Source organism: Puma concolor, chromosome A2 (genome assembly GCF_028749965.1).
Source record: "Puma concolor isolate L17-30 chromosome A2, mPumCon1.1.hap2, whole genome shotgun sequence".
Lineage (NCBI taxonomy): Eukaryota > Metazoa > Chordata > Mammalia > Carnivora > Felidae > Puma > Puma concolor.
In genome coordinates this window covers 23,931,311-23,953,087 of record NC_141668.1, presented here as the reverse complement: position 1 = coordinate 23,953,087, position 21,777 = coordinate 23,931,311, and the positions used below count along the sequence as shown (strand labels likewise).

The window sequence follows — 21,777 nt, the reverse complement described above, 5'->3', positions numbered from 1 at the left end:
TCCATAGCTAAGTTGATAAAGATAGTATTTTACCCTTGCATACTTATGCTATGTGAACTGCTTTTTCTCTGGCCAAAATAACTTAGAATAATGGTCTGTCCAGATTTAAATTATATTTTGTTTTTATTAGGATAACATTTATTAGCTAAAGAGACATTCGTTAGATTTCTCCCATATAAAATATAGATATTTTAGGAATTTATGACTGATTAGTGATATTTTGTTTATTGGTTTTTCTTTCACATACAAATGTCGTGGTTCCTTTTCAACATTTTTGTGTTTTGCTAAAAATTCCTGAGGCCCTAGAATGGGATGCATAGTAGGACCTTTCTTTAGAAGAGTATGGTGGAAGGCTTCTACCTCAAAATGGCACCTGAGAAGCACTCATTAGTGTCATGATGTTCACAAACATGAAATCTGGGCATGTCTTCTTTTCTTCGGTGTTAAAAATTTTAAATAATTTTACTACTACTAATAGTAATGTGACCTATGAAAAAGACTCATCTAGAAGACTCAGAAAAATACCTCTGAAAATTACTCACTGAAAAGAGGGGTGCCTGGCTGGCTCAGTAAGTTGAGCGTGTATGACTCTTGACCTCAGGATTGTAAGTTGAGCCCCATATTGGGTGTAGAGATTACTTAAAATCTTTTAAAAAAAAATCAAAAAGAAGTTTTTGGGAAATTGTTGGAGTCTTCCATAGAGTACAAAAATGTATAGACTCTATGAAACAGAAGCAAACTATTGTATGATAAACTAGACTGAGATAAAAAGCAGTAGCTATTTTTTCACTGACTGACATTTGATAAATACAAGCTAAAGAATAAATACTAGTAGAAATAGAAGCAACATATGTCTTCAGAACACTAAAGAGAAAAAAAAAAGTCCATGTAAAAGGAATTAAAAAAACACAATATATAGAACAAAGTAATTTAAGTGAGATCAATTAATTCTGTTATAAATCGTAAATATAAATAGATTAACTCCTTTGAGAAAGACAAAGATTTTCTTTCAGATGGAACAACAATAATCTAAACCAAAACCCAACTGTATTTAATTTATGTGACATACTTACATTGACCACAAATGTCCAGAGTGGCTGTAAATGATACCATTAAGAAAGTGAAAAGACAATCCACAGAATGGGAGAAAATATTTGCAAATTTTGTATCTGACAAATAACTTGAATCCAGAATATATAAAGAACTTTCAGAATTCAACAATAAAAAGACAGCCCAATTTTAAAATGGCAAACAATCTGTCACTATTTGCAGATGACATTATACTATATTTAGAATACCCTATAGACTCCACCAAAAATCTGTTAGAATGCATAAATGAATTGTTGCAGGATACAAAATTCATATACAGAAATTTGATGCACTTCATACACTAATAACAAAGTAGCAGAAACAGAAATGAAGAAAATAATTCTATTTACAGTTGCGCCAAAAAAGAATAAAATACTTAGGAATAAACTTAACCAAGGAGGTGGAAGACCAGTACTCTGAAAAATATACAACAATGATGAAGGAAATTGATGACAACACAAACAAAAAGAAAGATATTTTTTGCTCATGGATTGGAAGAATTAATATTGTTAAAATGTCCATACTACCCAAAGTAATCTACAGATTCAGTGCAATCCCAATCAAAATACCAATAGCATTTTTCATAGAAGCAGAACAAATAATCCTGAAATTTGTATGGATCCACAAAAGACCTCGAATAGCCAACACAGTCTTGAGAAAGAAGAACACAGCTGGAGGTATCACAATCCCAGATTTCACAATATGTTACAAAGCTTTAATAATCAAAACAGTATGGTACTGGCACAAAAAATAGACACATAGATCAGTGGAATGGAATAGAAAGCCCAGAAATGAATCCACTGTTATATGGTCAATTAATCTATGACCATGGAGGCAAGAATATACAATGAAGGAAAGAAAGTCTCTTCAAAAAATGGTGCTGGGAACACTAGACAGCTACGTGCAGAAGAATGAAACTAGACCATTTCTTACATCATTCACAAAAATAAACTCAAAATGGATTAAAAACCTAATGTGAGACCAAAAACTATAAAACTCTTAGAAGAAAACATGGGCAGTAATTTCTTGTACGTTGGCCTCATCAAGATATTTATGGATGTGTCTCCTCAGGCAAGGCAAATGAGCAAAAATAAATTATTAGGACTACACCAAAATAAGCTTTTTGTACAACAAAGGAAGCCATCAACATAATGAAAAGGCCATCTGCTGAATGTGAGAGGATACTTGTTGCTGTTTTTTTTTTTAAGACATTGTTTATTTTATTTTTGAGAGAGAGAGACAGAGCATGAGCAGAGGAGGGGCAGAGAGAGAGAGGGAAACACAGAATCCTAAGCAGGCTCCAGGCTCTGAGCTGCCAGCACAGAGCCCAGTGCAAGGTTCAAACTCACAAATGACAAGATCATGACCTGAGCCAAAGTCAGATGTCCAACTGACTGAGCCACCCAGGTGCCCCGATGTGAGAGGATACTTGTAAATGATATATCTGTTAAGGAGTTAATATCCAAAATACATTAAGAAGTTACATAGCTCAACACCAAAAAACCAAACAATCCAATTAAAAAAGGGGCAGAGGACCTGAGTAGACATTTTTCCAAAGAATACCTACAGGTAGCCAACAGATATATTAGAAGATGCTCAACCTCATTCATCATCAGGGAAATGCAAATCAAAACCGCAGTGAGATATCACATCACACCTGTCAGAATGGCCAGTACCAAAACAACAAGAAGTAACAAGTGTTGGTGGGGATGTAGAGGAAACACCACTTGTGCACTGTTGGTAGAAATATACTTTGGTGCAGCCACTGTGGAAAGCAGTATGGAGGTTTCTTAAAAAATTAAAAATAGAGGGGCACCTGGGTGGCTCAGTCAGTTGAGTGTCCAGCTTTGACTCAGTTCATGATCTCGTGGTTCATGGGTTCGAGCTCTGCCCTGGTAGTGTGGAGCAGGCTTGGGATTCTCTCCCTCTCTCTCTCTGCCTGTCCCCCACTTATTCTCTCTCTCTCTCTCTCTCTCTCTGTCTCTCTCTCTGTCTCTCAAAAATAAATAAAACTTAAATTTTTTCTTTTTTTCTTTTTTTCTTTTTTTTTTGAGAAGAAATAACCAGGGGCACCTGGGTGGCTCACTCTGTTAACTGTCGGACTCTTGGTTTCAGCTCAGGTCATGAACTTGCTGTTTGTGGGTTTGAGCCCCACCATTGGGCTCTGTGCCGGCAGTATGGAGCCTGCTGGGATTCTTTCTCTCTCTATCTCTCTCTCTCTGCCCCCAAACCGCTCGCTCTCTCTGTCTGTCTAAATAAATAAACTTAAAAAAAGAGAAAAAGAAATACCATACAATCCAGTAATTCTACTACTGGGTATTTACAGAAGAACATAAAAACACTAATTCAAAAAGATATATGCACCCCTGTGTTTACTGCAGCATTATTTACAGTTGCCAAGGTGTGGGAGCAACCTAAGTGTCCATCCATTGATGAATGGATAAAGAAGAGGTAGTATATGTCTACAATGGAATATTACTCAGCCATAAAAAAGAATGAAATCTTGCCATTTGTGACAACAAATATGTGCTCTAGAGGGTATTACGCTAAGTGAAATGAGTCAGACAGAGAAAGACAAGTATCATATGATTTCGGTTATATGTGGAATCTAAAAAACAAACCAAACCAATCAGAAACAGACTCATAGAGAACAAATTGGTGATTGCCAGAGGGGAGTGGTGGGGATGGGCAGGCAGGTAAAGGGGGGCAGATGGGTAGAGGGGAGCGGGAGGTACAAGTTTCCAATTATGGAATGAATAAGTCCTGGGGATGAAAGGTACAGTATAGGGTATATACTCAGTGGTATCATAATAGCATTGTATGGTGACAATAGCTACACTTATGAGCATAGCATAATGCATAGAGTTGTCAAATCACTATGTTGTAATAGCTGAAACTCATGTAAATTGTTTTCAACTACACTAAAAGTTTTTTAAAAATGGCAACAAATCCGAATACCTATTTCTCCAAATATATATAGAGGTAGAGAAGTGGCCAGCAAGTATATGAACACTAATGATGAATAGTCATTAGGGAAATGAAAACCAAAACCAGAATTAGACAGGATTATTACAATCAAAAAGATGGACACCAGTAAGTGTTGTTGAGAATATGCAGAAATTGGAACCCTCCATACATTGCTACTGGGAACATAAAATGATACAGATGCTTCAGAAAGCAGTTTGGCAGTTTCTTAAAATATTAAAAGTAGAGTTACCACATGACCTGGCAATTCTGCTCCTAGGTTTACCTGAGAGAACTGAAAACAAATCTTATGCACACAGTGTCCATAGCAGCAAGACTTATACATAAAACTTACACATGATATTTTTAACAGCATTATTCATAATAGCCACAAAGTGGGAACAACCCAAATGTTCATCAGCTAATGAACGGATAAATAAAATGTGTTATTATCCATATATGGACTATTATTCAGCAGTAAGAGGGAATGAAATACTGATAAAAACTACAGCATGGATGAACCTTGAAAACATTGCACCAAGTAAAAGAGCCCAGTCACAAAAGACCACATGTTGTATGATTCCATGTATATGCAGGTCCAGAACAGGCAAATCTGTAGAGACGGGAAGTAGATTAGTCGTTGCCAGGTTGGAGAGGTGGGAGGGAGGAATGGAAAGTGACAGCCAATGAGTACGGAGTTTATTTTAAAGGGAATCAAAGTGTTCTAAAATTAGATTGTGATGATGCTTGCACAACCCTACATATATACTTAAAAAGGTTGAATTGTACACTTTATTTTTTTTTAATTTTTTTTAATGTTTATTTATTTTTGAGACAGAGAGAGACAGAGAATGAATGGGAGAGGGTCAGAGAGAGAGGGAGACACAGAATCTGAAGCAGGCTCTAGGCTCTGAGCTGTCAGCACAGAGCCCGATGCGGGGCTCAAACTCACAGACCGTGAGATCATGACCTGAGCCTAAGTCGGACGCTTAACCGACTGAGCCATGAATTGTACACTTTAAATGGTGAATTGTATGGTCTGATAGGCTGAATAGTGACCCCCAAGGATATCCAGGTCTGAATCCCTGGAACTTTTGTGTGTTACCTTGTGTGGCAAAAAGAACTTTGTGATGTGATTAGGTTAACAATTTTGAGATGGGGGAGATTGCCCTAGATGATCCAGGTAGGCCCTAAGCCTAACCACACTGTCTTTATAAGAGGGAGACAAAGGGAGATTGATAAGGAAATAGAAGATGTGTTGGTAGGAGTAAAAGGTTGGATGCAAGAGAAGGGGTCAGGGGCCAAAGAATACAGGCTAGGAGCAGCTAGACAAGACAAGGAAATGGACTCCCCCTAGATCCTCCAAAAGGACCAGGCTTGCCAATAACCTTGACTTTAGCCCAGTGAAAAACTAAGAAAATGAATTTCTGTTGTTTTAAGCCACTAAGTTAGCGATACCTGTGTCAGTCATACGAAGCTAGTAGGTAAGGTGTATGAATTATAGTCTCAATAAAGCTGTTAAAAATGTTAAAAGTACAATAATAGGCAAAGGCATGTCAGATAAATGCCTACAAAAATAAATCATGGATTACAGCATTAATATCAGACAAAGCCAAATTCTCGAGACAATATTAACTGAGAACCAGAGGTAATTTGGTATTGATAAACAGTATAAATTTACACTGAACTTTTTATGCCTCAACTACCATTAAAGCAAAGTGTGCAGATCAAAAAATTACAAATATAAGAAAAATTTTTAAAAATGACAGTGGCAGGAGGCCTTAATAATCTTGGTCAGATTAAGGAAGAAAACTGTAAATAAGAATATAAAAATCTGAATAAAAGAATAAACAAGGTTAATATAGAAGATATGTATGCTAGGGGAGCCTGGGTGGCTCAGTCGGTTGAGTGTCCAACTTTGGCTCAGGTCATGATCTCACAGTTCGTGAGTTTGAGCCCCGTGTCGGGCTCTGTGCTGGCAGCTCAGAGCCTGGAGCCTGCTTTGTATTCTGTGTCTCCCTCTCTCTCTGCCCCTCCCCTGCTCATGCTCTGTCTCTCTCTCTCTCTCTCTCTCTCTTTTTCTCTCTCTCAAAAATAAACAAACACTCAAAAAACATTTAAAAAAAGAAGATAATGTATGCTAGTATTATTACTACACAAGGAGATAATATGCCATATTTGAAAAATAACATGAATGAATTATAAGAATTGACCATATATTAGGCCCCAACAAAAATCTTAATAAATTACAAAATGCAGAAACTATACAAGCCATATGTTTTTTTTATTCAAGGAACTACTTTAATTTTTTCATCCAGAACTACAAATCTCTCTTTTTTTAAAACTGAAGTATAATTAACATACAGTGTTATATTAGTTTTGGGTACACAATTCAGTGGTTCAGTGATTCTGTAAATTGCTCAGTGCTCAAGCTAAGTTTACTCTTGAATACCTTTTATCTATTTTATTCATCCCTCACCCCTGGCAGCCAACAGTTCGTTCTCTGTATTTAAGAGTCTGTTTTTTTGTTTGTTGGTTTTCTTCGTTTGTTTTGTTTCTTAAACTCCACACGTGAATGAAATCATATGGTATTTGTCTTTCTCTCTGACTTACTTCACTTAGCATTTTACCTTTTACATACATCCATGTTGCAAATGGTAAGATTTCGTTCTTTTTTTATGGCTGAGAAATACTGCATTATGTATATATACCACCTCTTTTTAATCCATCTATCTATGGATGGACACTTGGGTTGCTTCTGTATCTTGGCTATTGTAAATAATGCTGCAATAAACATTATAGGGCACGTATATCTTTTCAAATTAGTGTTTTCATTTTCTTTGGGTAAATACCCAGTAGTGGAATTATATAGGTCATATTTTTGACCAAATTACAGGAAATTTTGAACTTAAAATCAAAAGATGGACAGGAAAAATTTTTTAGCTACATGGAAATTTTAAAATGCTGATACATACATACATGCATACTTCTTAAACTTTTAAAAAATGGTTAGGGAGGTGTGGCACCTGGGTGGCTCATTGGGTTAAGCGTCCACCTCTTGATTTCAGCTCAGGTCATGATCCCACATTTTGTGGAATTGGGCCCCGAGTTGTCTGTGCTAACAGTGTGGAGCCTGCTTGGGAGTCTCTCTCTTAAAAATAAATAAACTTTAAAAAATGTAAAGCAAAACTTAAAAAAAATATGATTTGAACTGGTACTCAAAGGAATATTCACTGCCTTAATTTTTTTATATACGTAAGAAAGATGGAAAAGAAACTATTGAATTCGAGAAGCTGGAAAGGGAATATTAACATGAGTCTAAGAAAAAAATAGAATAAACATGTGGAAGAAATGAACGAGTCTGTGAGCAGAAAAAGTAGAATTCTTACATTCCAGAAATGATACTATGAAAAATCCAATGGAATAGAAAAATTTCTAGCATGCTAGTTGAGGAAAAGGGAGAAGAAAGCAAATATATAGACTTAGAAATTAGATAAGAGTTTTAACTGCAGATACGAATAGATTGAAAATTGTAAGGAAATTCTGTGCGTTAATTCTGTTCTTCTAAATTAAAAATCTCAACTAAGTGGGTAAGTTAGTAAAAAGTAAAATCACTAAAATATACCTAAACCTCAGTAGAACAATAAATATGTACAAAATTGAAAAAGTAATTAAACTCTGTCCCTCAAAGGAAACACTATGCTCCGATTATTTTGGGTGACCTCTGTTGACTTGCAAGGTGCAGGATATTCCTTAATCTTACTATACACTGGTATAGAAAGTGGTATTAAATAATTAGAGCCATTGTTTACCATATTCAGTATGCAATGTATTACACATAATCTCTTGTTAATAAAAGTTAAGGAAATGATTTAGATTTTATAATGTCTAACATTTATTGAGTGCTTACTGTGGCATATATACTGTAGGTGTAACTATACTGTAGGTATGTTATAAGCACTTTGTATGTATAATCTCATTTAATAATTTTAAAACCGATATTTGCATTTTGTCCTGCCTGAAGCCATCCTTAATCTTCCTTTTTGCTTTTCTAGCTGGAAGCTGCTGAGAACTCTAGGAAAATTAAAATTTAGTAGGGCTGTTCAGTTTTGGAATATGGATTTCAGATTCAAGACTGTCTGTTATTTTAAGAGCTTGTTAAAAGGGGATTGGAGGGGCGCCTGGATAGCTCAGTCAGTTGAGTGTCCAACTTCGGCTCAGGTCACGATCTCACGGTCTGTGAGTTTGAGCCCCGCGTCGGGCTCTGTGCTGACAGCTCGGAGCCTGGAGCCTGCTTCGGATTCTGTGTCTCCATCTCTCTCTGACCCTCCCCCATTCATGCTCTGTCTCTCTCTGTCTCAAAGAAATAAATAAATGTTAAAAAAAAAAGGGGGGGGGGATTGGAAACTTTACAAGGCCTTTAATAGTTGATGTTAAAATGTTTTGTAAATATTTTTCAGCGTTCTGCCCATATTACCTCCTTGCCTACAATTGGGGTGTATAGCAAAGCACTGTAAATAAAATTAAATGGCTCACAACAAACTGGAAAAAATGTTTTCAAATTAATAGCAATTATAATTTATTGAGTATTTTTAACATGCCTGTTTTCTGCTGAGTACTTTATATTTATGATTTTTACTTAATCATCACAATAACCGTAATATATATATATTATATATATATCTGTTGTTATTTGTGCTTTACAGATGTAGCAATTTGAGGGTTTGAGAGCTTAAGTAATTTGTTCAAGATCACACAGTAAGTAGTGAACTAATGATTAATATTCTTAATATATAAAGAGCTCTCAAAAGTCAATAAAAATATGAACAGATGAATAACAAAGACCCAAAGATAGGTTTGAATATGGATTAGCTATTAGGTGATATTAAGGAATTCTGTTATTTCTGTAGGATGTGATCATTGTATTATAGTTATGTATGAAAATGCCCTTATATTTCCAGGATGCATGCTAAAGTATTTAGAAGTGTTTAAAATATACTTTAAGTGGTTAGCCCTAGAAACATTGCATGTGTATGTATATGTACAGATGGAAGATAAAGTAATTATGCCAAAATATTGACAATTATTGAATCTGGGTGGTGAGGGTAGAAGCACTTATTTACTGTTCTTTACATCTTCCTGGATATTTAAATTTTTCATTTAAAATTCTATTTTCAAACACCCAAAGACAAAAGAGAAAAAGACATAAACAGAAGGAGGAAATACAAATGTCTAACAAACCCAAAATTTTCAAAGAAATGGGAATTAAAACAGGAAGCCATTTTACATGGCCTGGGAATGGCAAACGTGAAAAAGATGTACATCTTGCAATGTTGGTATCTCAGACAGTTTAAACTGTGTAATTTTCTACAGGGCAGATTGGCAAGTGGTATAAAAAGTGCCCAAATGTACACTTTTTAACCCAGCTTCCTTTTGAAATTTTATCTTAAGGAAATAATTGGTTAAGTGGGCAAAGATGTATGTACATTAGTCACTGTACTCTTTATAATATTTTTTTCAAATTTGAGAATAACCTAAATGTTTAAAGATAAGGGATTAAATTGATGGCCCATCCAGAGATAGGACTGCTATCCTGCCATTAAATATGATGACATAGATCTTTCTCTTAACATTTTCAAATGGTGATGTTGTATTAAATGAACAAAGCAGGTTATGGAACCATACAGAGTCTGGTCCTACTTTAAAATTAAATCTGCATTTTATACATGTTTATGTTCCATAAACATGTATAAAATGCAGATTTAATTTTAAAGCATTTGTATAGTGTAGCAAATATGTGGTTAGTAAAGTTACTAACATTTGTATCATTTTTTATAAAAACTATTAAAAAAACTTTGAAGTATACATAGTCTCAGTAATTCTGGCAATAACCTGGAGGTGTAGGGATATTATTATTTTCATTTTGCAAGAGAATACTAGACCAGAGAGGCTAAGTGATTTGCCTAAGATTCCCCAACTTCTGTATAATAGAGCCACTGTTGGGATTTGGGTTCAAGGTGATGGAGTATTACATCTTCCATAGGTTTGTCTAGGGCATTAAATATGGGGTTTCAAATTTAATCTCATTTCCTTAGTCCTTGCCTCTTCTTCTAAAAGGGAACAGAGCTACCTTTCAGTTCTCCACAGTCCTGTGAAAGAAAGGTCAGGATGGTTGTTATAAAGCAAATACCCACTGTAGCTACTACCTGCTTCTTTCTGGGGAGGAAAGGAGACAGTTTAAAGCGCATTTTTCTGGTGGTGGTAATGAACACCAGAAGTCACTCCTCCTTTCCCTCTTCTTGGTCACACCCGCAGAAACAAGAAGGGAGGCCATCAGGGCACCTTGAGGGTGAGTGAGTGATGGGGTGAAAGATAGTAGGACATGGAAGTGAAATTTTGGAGGCACCTGGCTGGCTTAGTAGGTAGAGCATGTGACACTTCATCTCAGGGTTGTGGGTTCAAGTCCCACGCTGCATGTAGAGATTACTTAAAAATAAAATCTTAAAGGGGCGACTGGGTGGCTCAGTCGGTTAAGCGTCCGACTTCAGCTCAGGTCATGATCTCACGGTCTGTGAGTTCGAGCCCCGCGTCAGACTCTGTGCTGACAGCTCAGAGCCTGGAGCCTCCTTTGGATTCTGTGTCTCCCTCTGTCTCTGCCCCTCCCCTGCTCATGCTCTGTCTCTCTTTGTCTCCAAAATAAATAAAAACATTTTTAAAAATTTAAAAAAAAATAAAATCTTAAAAAAAAAAGTGAAATTCCATCTATATGCCCATATGTTTGTATGCAGTTTTTAAAAAAGAAAGAAAAGTTATTTCTATATACATTAAAGATACAAATAACAGAAAACAGACATTATCAAAAATACTTCCCAAAAGATTGTCACTGAAATAGAACAGGAAAGAGAAAAATCTCCTCCTAGATATCTTAATAGCACTTCAACTTGAGCAAAACTATAAACTTAAATCTTCTCCTCCACCAAAAAAAAATTCTTATGTCTATTTCAGTGTCTGTCCCTCATCCAGTTATGCAAGGCAGAAACATAGAGCCATTTCTGGCACCTCCCTCTCTCCTCTCTTCCCCATACCCATTATTTTGTTCTCCATTTCCTAAATAGCTCTCAAATTTGCCCAATTTTCTCTCTTTCCATTGCCATAAGCCTGGCTACCAACTCTGGTGTCCATCCAGTTCCCTTTCCGCAGGAGGCCTTTGCGTGACTCTCCTCCACCTCTAGCCATATCTTCCCCCCTCCCCAGCTTCTCTCCACTCCAGCCACAAGAGTGTCCGCTCACTCCTTTGCACAAAGTGTGTCATCCCTCCACAGAGCATTTGTGTATGCTCTTAACTCCAATTTGCTCTCTTTCTGACCTCCTTCCTCACCTTATAACTCTGACTTGTACTTAAGAATTCAGTTCAGTCGACACTTCTTCTGCGAAGCCTTCTCTCACCTCCTGCATAAGTCACAGCCCCTCATTCTAGCCAAGGCTCTCACCGCACCTCCGCCTACGTCCTACAGATGCACTCATATTTGTGTGATTATTTGACCAGTGTCTGTCCCCAGCTAGATTGTGAACCCCAAGACAGGAGGGGCTGGGTCTACTTTGTTCTCCATTGTGCTCCCAGTGCCGCACGTTCCCCCTGCCACGAGTAGTTGCTCGGTAATATTTGTTGCATGAAAAAAAGCGTCTTAAACATTCGGCAGCACTCAGCAATGCAGATTTGGTTTCTAGGCTCTAATCCTACGTTGGATCTCAATTGAGACCTTGGGAAGTAAAGACCTACAAAGTTAGCTTGTGTCCTTCTTTATAGTACTTTTCCTGGCTTGTAATTGTACATTTATTTTTGTGATTATTTTTTGTTTGTCCTCTCCACTAAACAGGAATATACACAATAATGGGACACTGTGACTGATTTTGCTTTCCATTTTGTCCACAGCCCTTCCTTAGCACAGTGCCTCACATACAGGAGATGACTAATAAATATTTGTTTGATGGCTGGCTGGATGGGGGAGCTGCCGGGTTCAGAAGTCACATATGCCATGTCTATACTTGTAATGTGGGATAGTGAAATAAAACCAGCTAAACTCTCAGAAAGAGCCTTCGACTATGATGTAGAACGAGATTTCCCTATCCAGAAGCTCAAGGCTTCTCTACGTCGCTTGGGATCTAGACTTTCAGATCTAATGTTCTCTGCAGTTTAAAACCTTTGTCTTCTTAAGCCTCAGCTTTTTAAAACAAAAAACAAGTTAAAAGACCTCCAGAGCAGCTCCATTGAGTGTTTTGACCCTTTTTGATATCCTTCTTAAGTGAAGGTGTGGCTCCCATAGTAAAACATAGCATTATTAACATTTAGACAAGCTCGTCCAGTTTTGCCAATGGGTTGGTATTAAGCTAGAGTGGGCATATATAACTATAACTCCACATTTGTGAAATCTGTTTTTAAGCTTTGATTTTTTTGTATAGTTCCGCACATGGATTTTTCCTATATGTTGCTCGGTGTCCTCATGTAAGATAATACCTACCTCACTGGGGAGCAGTAGAAATTAATTAAAGTTGATTATCATCCCCCATATATGTTTAGAGAGAGCTGGCATGAGAAGCATTGGCAAATGGTAGATTTTTTAAGTTGCTGTGCCCTGAGGGCATTCTCTTGGCTTACTGCCATATCCCATACTTTTATAGGTGTAGTAGGAATAGGCCCAGAAATATTTTGTTGAGGAACAGAGAGAGAATTTCTATCCATTTTTAGAAGAACTTCAAGCGTCTCTGGAGATGTAGCTCTTTTCTCAGAGTTAATAATCCATAGCAGTGGGTGCCTGAGTGGCTCAGTCAGTTGAGCATCTGACTTCGGCTCAGGTCATGATCTCATGGCTTGTGGGTTCGAGCCCTGCGTCAGGCTCTGTGCTGACAGCTCAGAGCCTGGAGCCTGCTTCAGATTCTGTGTCTCCCTCTCTCTCTCTGCCCATCCCCACCCCCACCCCCACCCCCCCGGCCCACACTGTCTCTCTTTCCTTCAAAAATAAATAAACATTAAAAAAAATTAAAAAAAAATAATCCATAGCAGTTAGATGGGGACACACTGGCTATGACTAACCAGTTCTACAGGTACAGAAATTAGTCATAGTCACAGAGGCAAAAGGTAGCTCTGGGGTTGTCACCAGCTTCTTTGAAATCATTCTTCTGTCTTTAATTCCTCTTTCCCAGTAGATGGGTGAGCCCTGGAGTTGGTCATGATTTCTTGTTCTCAGTCATTCACTTTTTTGTATAGGTTTTTAAAAATAGCTTTGAGTTAGGAAATGTGGAAGCATATTTAAAAAATAGTAAAGTAAAAATACCTTATAGTTTCACTCATATGTGGAATTTAAGAAGCAAAACAAATGAACAAAGAAAAAAAAGAGAGAAACCAAAAAGCAGACTCTTAACTTTAGAGAACAAACGGATGATTACCAGAGGGGGGTGGAGTGGATGGGCGAAGCAGGTAAGGGGATTAAGAGTACACTTACCATGATGAGCACTGAGTAATGTGTAGAACTGGTGAATCACTATATTGTACGCCTGAAACTAGTATAACACTATATGTTTACTGGAATTAAAATGTTTAAAAATAGTAAAGTAAAAAAAAAGTAAAGTAAAAAGTCTTCATTTATCTACGTACTTAACAAATAACTAACACTGTTAGGTACAAAGTAGGAGGAGATAAGAATTCCATCCAAGTCCTTTGAGGTTTCAAGGTCCAAAACTAGGGATCCGGGGGCGAGGGGAAAATTAGGAATCTGGACTGAGGCGGGGGAGGAAAGAGGCTAACATTGGGGCTGGAGAGAGAACAGGGTGAAGCCAACATAACTTCATGGGCCAGAGTCTGGCCTGGCTCCACGCCAGGTGTGCTTCAGGATCACGGGTCTGAGGGCAGCTCTGCACTGGGGCATCCTTTTGTTTACCTGAGATGGCAATATATTTTTCATTTTAGAGGAGCTCCTAGATAAAAAAAAAAATTTTTTTAATCTTCCATGGGACCTTCCTGAAGACTTGTCTTTTCTCCAGAAAAGCTTCAGGTATACAGAACTATGGTATTTTTGTCGGGGACGGTTTTTTCAACCAGACTAAAGGCCTGTTGATATTATGTTTGTAGCAGCCAGTTCCTAAATCCTCAACAAGCACATTCTGTGCCCAGGACTCTAATGGCTCTTGTAAACACCCTAAACGCTTTCCATCTCTGGCAGTTATGAGAATGTTTGTTAATATATCTTCTGCACATGTCTGAGTATGTCAACTGTTTCATAGTATATGTTAAATAAAAGACCCAGTCCCTGTGCTCAGTGATGTCACACATTAGTTGTATACAGTATATATAACAATCTAAGTGACCATTTGAGTTTGTAGGAATTTAAAAAGGAGTAAGAGAATTATGGGTAGAACACTTGGGGATTTTTCTTAAAAGAAGTGGAAATGGGGTTGGGGCTTGAAAGATGGATAATGTTTGGATAGGAAGCAGAATTAAAGACCCAGAGGTAGAAAAGAACTTGCTAGATGCAAAAGTTAGTGAGGAAACTGGCCAACTAAGAGGGTGCCGTCCCCATAGTCTACAGAACTGGGCAGGCACAACTGTTATCTGGTGGCCCCAGTGGAAAAGTAGGGAATGATTAGAAAGGTTGAAATGCTGGACTGAGAGTTTGGCCTTCATCCTGTGAGAAGTGGGGAGCTGTAGAGATGGTTTTGAGAAAAAAAGAAATGATAGCTAAGTGGCTGAACATACAGGCTTTGGAGCTAGATAAAAATTAGTTTGGTTTATACGTATATTACTGTTATACTAGCTATATGATTTGGGGAAGTTACTTAAGTTCATTAAGCCTTGTTTTTCTTAGCTGTACAATGGGTATACTACAATTTTCCTTATAGAATTGTGTGAAGATTAATTGAGATAATATATGCAGTGCTTGGCACCTGGTAAGTGATCAGTAAATCATATTCAGTGTTTCAGAAACTTACTTATTTTCATATAGTCCCAAAGGGGCTGAGATTTTTTTTTTAATACTTTTTTTTTTTTTTTAAAGGAATCTCTATACCCAACATAAGTTTGAACTCACAACCCTGAGATCAAGAGTCACATGCTCTACTAACTGAGCCAGCCAGGCACCCTGGGCTCAGATATTTTAAATGTCATTGGTCAATAGGATGAATTGGGGGAAGAGAGATTGGTAGACAGACCAGATGATTTTGTTTTTAAGTGGTTTTTAACTTTGTAAAACCAGTTAGTTGACAGTGACGTTGGTATGAAGTAATAAAGGCTTAAGCTATGGTTTTTGAAATAGAGGATAGAAGTTGGAAAAACAAACCTCTATTTCATCATATCTATGACATCAGCAGTTATAAGATGCACCATTATTTATTTACCATGAAGAAAGAAAAAACATTGACAAACTCTGGCACAGTGCTTATCACTTAGAATTTTTATTTTATGTTTATTGAAAGAACTTTTTCAAGCTTATTTAGACATAGATTTTAATCACATTGCATTTTTATATAATACATAAAAAGGAAAATGAAAGTGAAATAAATTGATACTCCTAAAATGTCCTCACTTTCACAGCTCAGTGCTTCTGAATGACTTCTTGTTTCAAAGACATCATTGGCTGTGACATTTCATGTGATATTGTCCTCGGTGCCATCAAGAGCATATGGGTGGTGCTGCATGTCTTTAGAAAGTGCTCTGAAAAAAAAAAGAAAAGAAAAAGAAAGTGCTCTGCTGTTGTCTCCAAGCTGCAACAAGTTTGATGCTGGGGCTTCTTGATCTTACCAGAAATATCACTGGGGAGATTATCCAACTATAACCAAGACTCACATTCTTTCTCAAATGTTGCTCAATGGTTTGTTGATTGAAAAGGCAAGGGATTGTATTGCTCCCAGGGATAACAGCCATGTTCATATGTGCAGGAAGTGACAACTGTGCCCCAGGTTGCCTCATCCACAGCAGTTTTAAGATGTATCCCAATTTCAGGGATACCTGGGCGGCTCAGTTGATTAAGCGTCCGACTAGGGCTTAGTTCATGATCTCGTGGTTCATGGGTTCAAGCCCCATGTGAGGCTCTGTGTTGACAGCTCAGAGCCTAGAGCCTGCTTCAGATTCTGTCTCCCCCTTTCTGCCCCTTGCCTGCTCACACTCTGTCTATCTCAACAATTTTAAAAAAGAGGTATCCCAATTTCAGAGGACATTTAAATATGAAAAAATACGCATTTCAGAGGTGATAGAATTAAAGCACTAGCTTGATAATTCTGGGAAACTTTACTGAGCAACCTTAAAAATACTGTGGTCACAGCTGAAGTTTTGTTGTAAATTACTTGGAGGAATGCTCTACCAACAATTTTTTTTTTTTTTTTTTTGATACTCAAGATATTTTTAAGGAGTTATATGGCACTGATAAGTTTAGCAAAATGCCTGGTTATAAATTCCTAGAATTTTACTGACCCATAAAAATGACAAAAATTGTTTGAAACTAGCTAATAATGTAATAGTAATAATCTAATGATTTCCTGTCTTTGAATGCCAGGTATTGCCAGCACAGTGAAATTTATTTTTATAAATAAATATATTTATATATATCCTTACTATGGACCTGCATACTAATATAATGATTTAACCTAATACATTAAAGTTCAAAGACCAGAACTTAGGCTAATAAGATTGAGTTTTTCTGTGGGCTGGTAGTGTAAATGCTCTACATCAGATACAGAAACCTAGAAAGCAGAACATATAAATCCTTAAGTGGTCATGGCAACACCAGCTGCTTTTGTTATAATAAATACGTGTTGGCAATGATTTTTCAAGCTTTCTTTTTTTGTTAGAAACCAGGATAAAACTGAATCTCTAGGATGATAACGATTCTACGCCTTTATACAATTTTTCTGTCATCCCCTTCATTGTTGACCTATTTGGAAGGTTCTGTAACTGCCAAAGTTGTACTTCATAGCCAATGATGATTTTTAGTTTTCCACAGGCTTGAGGTGGAGTATGAGAATCTTTCTTTTTTTTAGCCCTCATAATGAGATACTTACAAGAAAACTTGTCCTGATTGAGAGTCCAGTCTGGAGTAGAAAACCCAGGACTCAAACATTATCCTAATTTCTGGGATACCTCATTTTCTCTTCCCTTATTTCCTAAGATAATGGCGTGAGCCCTGAAAACAAGTTAATTTCCTGCCTCACCTTGTCACATTTCCAAAATTCCCTGGCTTTCGTGTTATCCACGAAGGTGTCCTTATCTCCCCCCCCCTCGCCCGGTGTCCTTGTAAGTGAATGCACCCGTTATTGGTGGTTGTGGGGTCCTGTGTCTGCCTACTATTTGTGCCCATCATGGAAGAATGTGTGTATGTACAAATGTGCTGCTGTTAAGTTCTCTGTCTTTGGAGAGACCTTTCACTGGTAGCAGAAGGAAAGGAGTCAGAACAATGACATCTGGTTCAGACCCACATGTCTGAGCTACAGAGACACCGTGGATTTGAAGTTGACCTCTGTCACCAGGGACTACCAGAAACGAGGAAGGCATGACCTGCAGGGCTCTCTTTTGGCCCTGAGCCTTATAGTGACAGTGGCACCTTTGACATACAACTACAGTATATGCTTCTTGTTTTTATCTCAGACACTTTCAGCCCAGCCTCTCAAGCACTGAATCACCTGTTGCGTAGTCTGGCCTTGCAGAAAGGTAGCAGCAGTTTCAGATAGGTTGCTTAGAGTTTTAGAGATGCAAGTCCTTGATGATCTTGGAAGTGATTTTGGTGATGAACTGCCACAGCTAGGTTTTATCAGAGGGCCTGGGCAACACAGAATAAAGAATTCCATTCCTATTAGATCTGCAACAGGTGATGGTGCCAGTGTTGGTGGAGAAAACGTGATTTTAACTGAGAAGCAGTGTTTCTGTAAAACTTCCCACTGGCTCCTTTCTGCTGTTATTACCTGTAGTTTCATCATCTTTTCACTGAACTCTGTACGGTGTGATGTCTTTGGGGCCATCGGGTATTTTTATCTGCTAGTTGTAGAAGTGTTTGTGCTTAGGACTCTGCTGTGGTTGAGGGGGGCGGCCCTACCCACCTTCCGGTTGCTTGGCACCAACCCTCCCTGGCTGTCGGGCATCTTGTTTATTTCTGCCCTTAATTCCCTGCAGGTGCGTAAGTACAAGAGCATGATCCTGGAAGACCTGGAGTCTGCCCTGGCGGAACACGCCCCTGCACCACAGGAGGTTAACTCGGAGCTGCCCCCTCTCACCATCGACGGAATTCCAGTCTCTGTGGACAAAATGACCCAGGTAAGGGGCGGGCCGTGAGGAGGAGACAGAAAAGCGAGTGGCCCAGGTGTGGGCGGGCCTCAGATCTCATTTCTCAGTTTTGTGCTCGGTGACACCAGCAGAGAGAGACGCAGGCTGGAGTCTGACAGTGAGGCGGTGACAGCCTTGGGGAAGAGAATGTAGTGTTGGAAGAATGCTCCCACCCAGAGAGCATGGACGTGGTCTCCTCCTTGGTTGACAGCTCTTTTCTTTCACTTGGGCCATTAGATTAAAGAAACTTGGCTTGGAGTTGGTTTGGACAGGTGACTGTTAGGACTTTGATGAATCACCATCAAGCAGGCAGATAAACTGTTATTCTTTGGGGCTGAGCTGCTCCTCTTTCCATGTAAATCTGAATACCGCCATGCTGTCACCAAGGCTCCCCTCTCTGGGGAATAAGTATGGAAAACTCAGAAGGACGCCCTCCTGAGTCATTGTTCTCTCCTCTTTCTTTGACAAGGGAAGTCAAAATGGACTTGGCCTGATAAATCAGCATACCTCAGGAATTTTGCTGAGATGGTCTGTTTTACATATCTTAGCTTTGAAAGTGATAGCTTGATCAAGATCAAATGCCCTTTTGTGACATTTTCCCACCGTATTTCTTTATTAATATACTCCTCTCTTGCTAAATCCAGTTGTGAGTTTTCTTTCCTTATCTTATTCAGTGTCTTCCAGCAACATTTAACACAGTTGATTATTCCTTCCTTCTTAAAATGTTCTCTGTTTCTGACCCCATACTCTCCTGAATACCCTCCTACCTCACGGTGCTCCCGCTCAGCTCTTCTGCTGACTCTTCTTCCTGTTCTCACCTGATCGATATTGGCATGTCCGTATCTTTAGTTTCTTTCCAGGTGGTCTCATCCTGTCCTGTGGGCTTTATGTCTCCTCTATATGCTGTTTATAGCCCAGCTTATACCCCTGTTTGATCTCCAGTGCCCAGTGTGCCCCAGACAGGACCTTTCATCGCCCAACCCTCAGTTCCCCCTATCACTGCCCCCCCCCCCCCGACCCCATCAGTTAACAGCACCACCATCTGTCTGGTTGCTCAAGTGCTGGCATAGGAGCAACCCTTCGTTTCCCTGTTTTGCCCTTGCTTGCAACGTGATTCATTAGCAAGTCATGTCAGTTCAGCTCTGAGATGTCCCCTAAACCTGCCTGTTCTTCTTAGTTGCCATTACCACCCTCACCCAAACCGAGTATCTCTCCCATGGAGACTATTTCAGCTCATCAGTTCTGTCGCTCTCCTGGTTGCTGTTCCTGCTCGGCTGCCGTCTGTACTTCACAGAGCCACCAGAGATTTTTTTGAAAACTTAAATCGGCTCTCATCACTCTCTTGTTTAAGCTCCTTAATGGCTTCCCACTATTCCTAGAATCAAATTCAGACTCTGCTGTGGCCTCTGAGGCCCTGTATAATCTGAGAATCCAGCCTCTTCCAACTTCATTCTTCATTTTCCCTCTCAGTCACTGTGCTCTGGCCACACTGGCCTTTTTTTCTCAAACGCTCCAGGCCAGTCTTTCACTTCTGCTGTTTCCTCTGCCTGAAACACTGTTTTCCCACATCATTGCCTGCTTAACCTTACCTTATTCAAAGTCTGGCTCAGACATCACCTCCTGAAACAAGCCTTTCTTGATTATGCCATCTAATGGAGCTTTCTCTTTGCTACCAAGTCACTTCCTAATGCATCCCATATTTTATGTCTTTATAACACTGATTACCCTGGAGCTATCTTATTCGTCAGCATTTATATTTGTCTGCAGTCCGTCTTTCCAGCTAGAATTTCAGAGCCGGGATTTACTTTCTATCCTTTACTGCTGTCCACTGCAGCTCGCAGCACCTAGATAACATCTAAATTCTAAATAATAGTATTTGTTCAGTAAATGACCTAAGGGTCAGAGTAAAACGAATCCCATGTGGTAGGTACCCGGATTGCAAGTCTTCCGAGCGGGGTGTTCACTGGCTGCAGACATCGATGCTGCTACTTGGGAGGTGGCACTTCTTTGCTTGCTGAGTCTGAACCTGCAACTTAGTCTAAAGCAGTACAACATTTTGTAAAGCTAAATTGTGATCTTTTGCTTTTTGGATTCATAGGTCTTTTTGCAGACATTTGGAGACTATCTAGATAATGGTTCAAAAAGGAAAGCATTATCTAAACTTTTTTCCTGTCACTTCATACCTGCTATTTTGTCCGTAGGACCATTCTGAGTAATGAAAGAAAACATAAGGTGAATTTTTTTTTACCTGATTGATATAAAGAGTCTACTCTGGGGGCACCTGGGTGGCTCAGTCAGTTAAGCATCTGACTCTTGATATTGGCTCAGGCCATGATCTCACAGACTGTGAGATTAAGCCCTGTGTCAGGCTCTTTGCTGACAGAGCAGAGCTTTGGGGGGATTTTCTCTCTCCCCCTCTCTCTGACCCTCCCCTGCTTGCTCTCTCCCTCAAAATAAATAAATAAACATTAAAAAGAAAAGAATCTACTCTGTGTCTCACATATAAAGTATATGTAAAACTGACTAAGCTTCTGCTTAAGAATACTATGTCAGGAGGCATCTGGGTATCTCAGTCAGTTAAGCGTCCAAATCTTGATTTCGGCCCAGGTCCTGGTGTCATGGTTTGTAAGATGGAGCCCCACGTCGGGCTCTGCCCTGACAGCATAGAGCCTGCTTGGGATTCTCTCCTTCTCTCTCTGCCCCACCCCCTGCCCACCCCGCTTGCATGCACGCATGTGTTCTCTCCCTCAAAATAAATAAACTTTAAAAAAAAGAATACTGTATTAGGTATGTGAGGCACTATGTCCTCTCCTGTGATGGGCATTTTTTTTTCTTTGTCACATTTGATGTGTTAGATTGAAATAATCTGAGGTTTTGGTTATATGAAATGATTAATATCAATCCACAATAATATCACTGATAATTACAAAACTTGGCTGATGGCCTCAGAAGTCAGAACGAACAGTTTAATTTTCATGCTGGAGGTAAAACATTTGAAACTGTGTTGTTTTCCATTTTTGTGAAATATACACTCAGGAGAGCTTTGTGTAATGATGGATCCGAGGGAAGCTGGTACTTTGTTGGCGGCGTGCATTTTCTTTATCATCCTACATTCCTTTTTTTCCCTTCTTATCACAGATCATGACTAAAAAATAATACATAACAAAACAAAACAAACAGATGGTGACAAGTGAGCAGGGCAATGAAAACTCCAGCTCCTAATTAAATGGGAATTTCTGAATATTTGGTTCCCAGGTTTTCTCCTTGGAACCTTTTTTTTTATTATTATTATTTTTTCTCAGATACTTGTTCTTAATGTGAGCCAGTTACCATTTTTGTAATTGATCCTAAGATTTTTCACTATTAATGGCAGAAAAACAGGGTGTTATTTCAAGCCAGACCTCCAAAGGAAAAGGAATGGG

At 38.7% G+C, this 21,777-nt stretch overlaps 1 protein-coding gene across 6 annotated transcripts in view; it reads left to right on the top strand.

The window, feature by feature from the left end:
* NRF1 (nuclear respiratory factor 1) overlaps positions 1 to 21,777 on the top strand; it is a 145,618-nt gene that overhangs the window by 62,622 nt on the left and 61,219 nt on the right. For all 6 annotated transcript variants that reach the window (XM_086690386.1, XM_086690368.1, XM_086690349.1 and 3 more), the window contains exon 5: positions 18,206 to 18,346. In XM_086690386.1, coding sequence (XP_086546512.1) covers positions 18,206 to 18,346 — 141 coding nt within the window. The remainder of the gene's footprint in view (positions 1 to 18,205; positions 18,347 to 21,777) is intronic.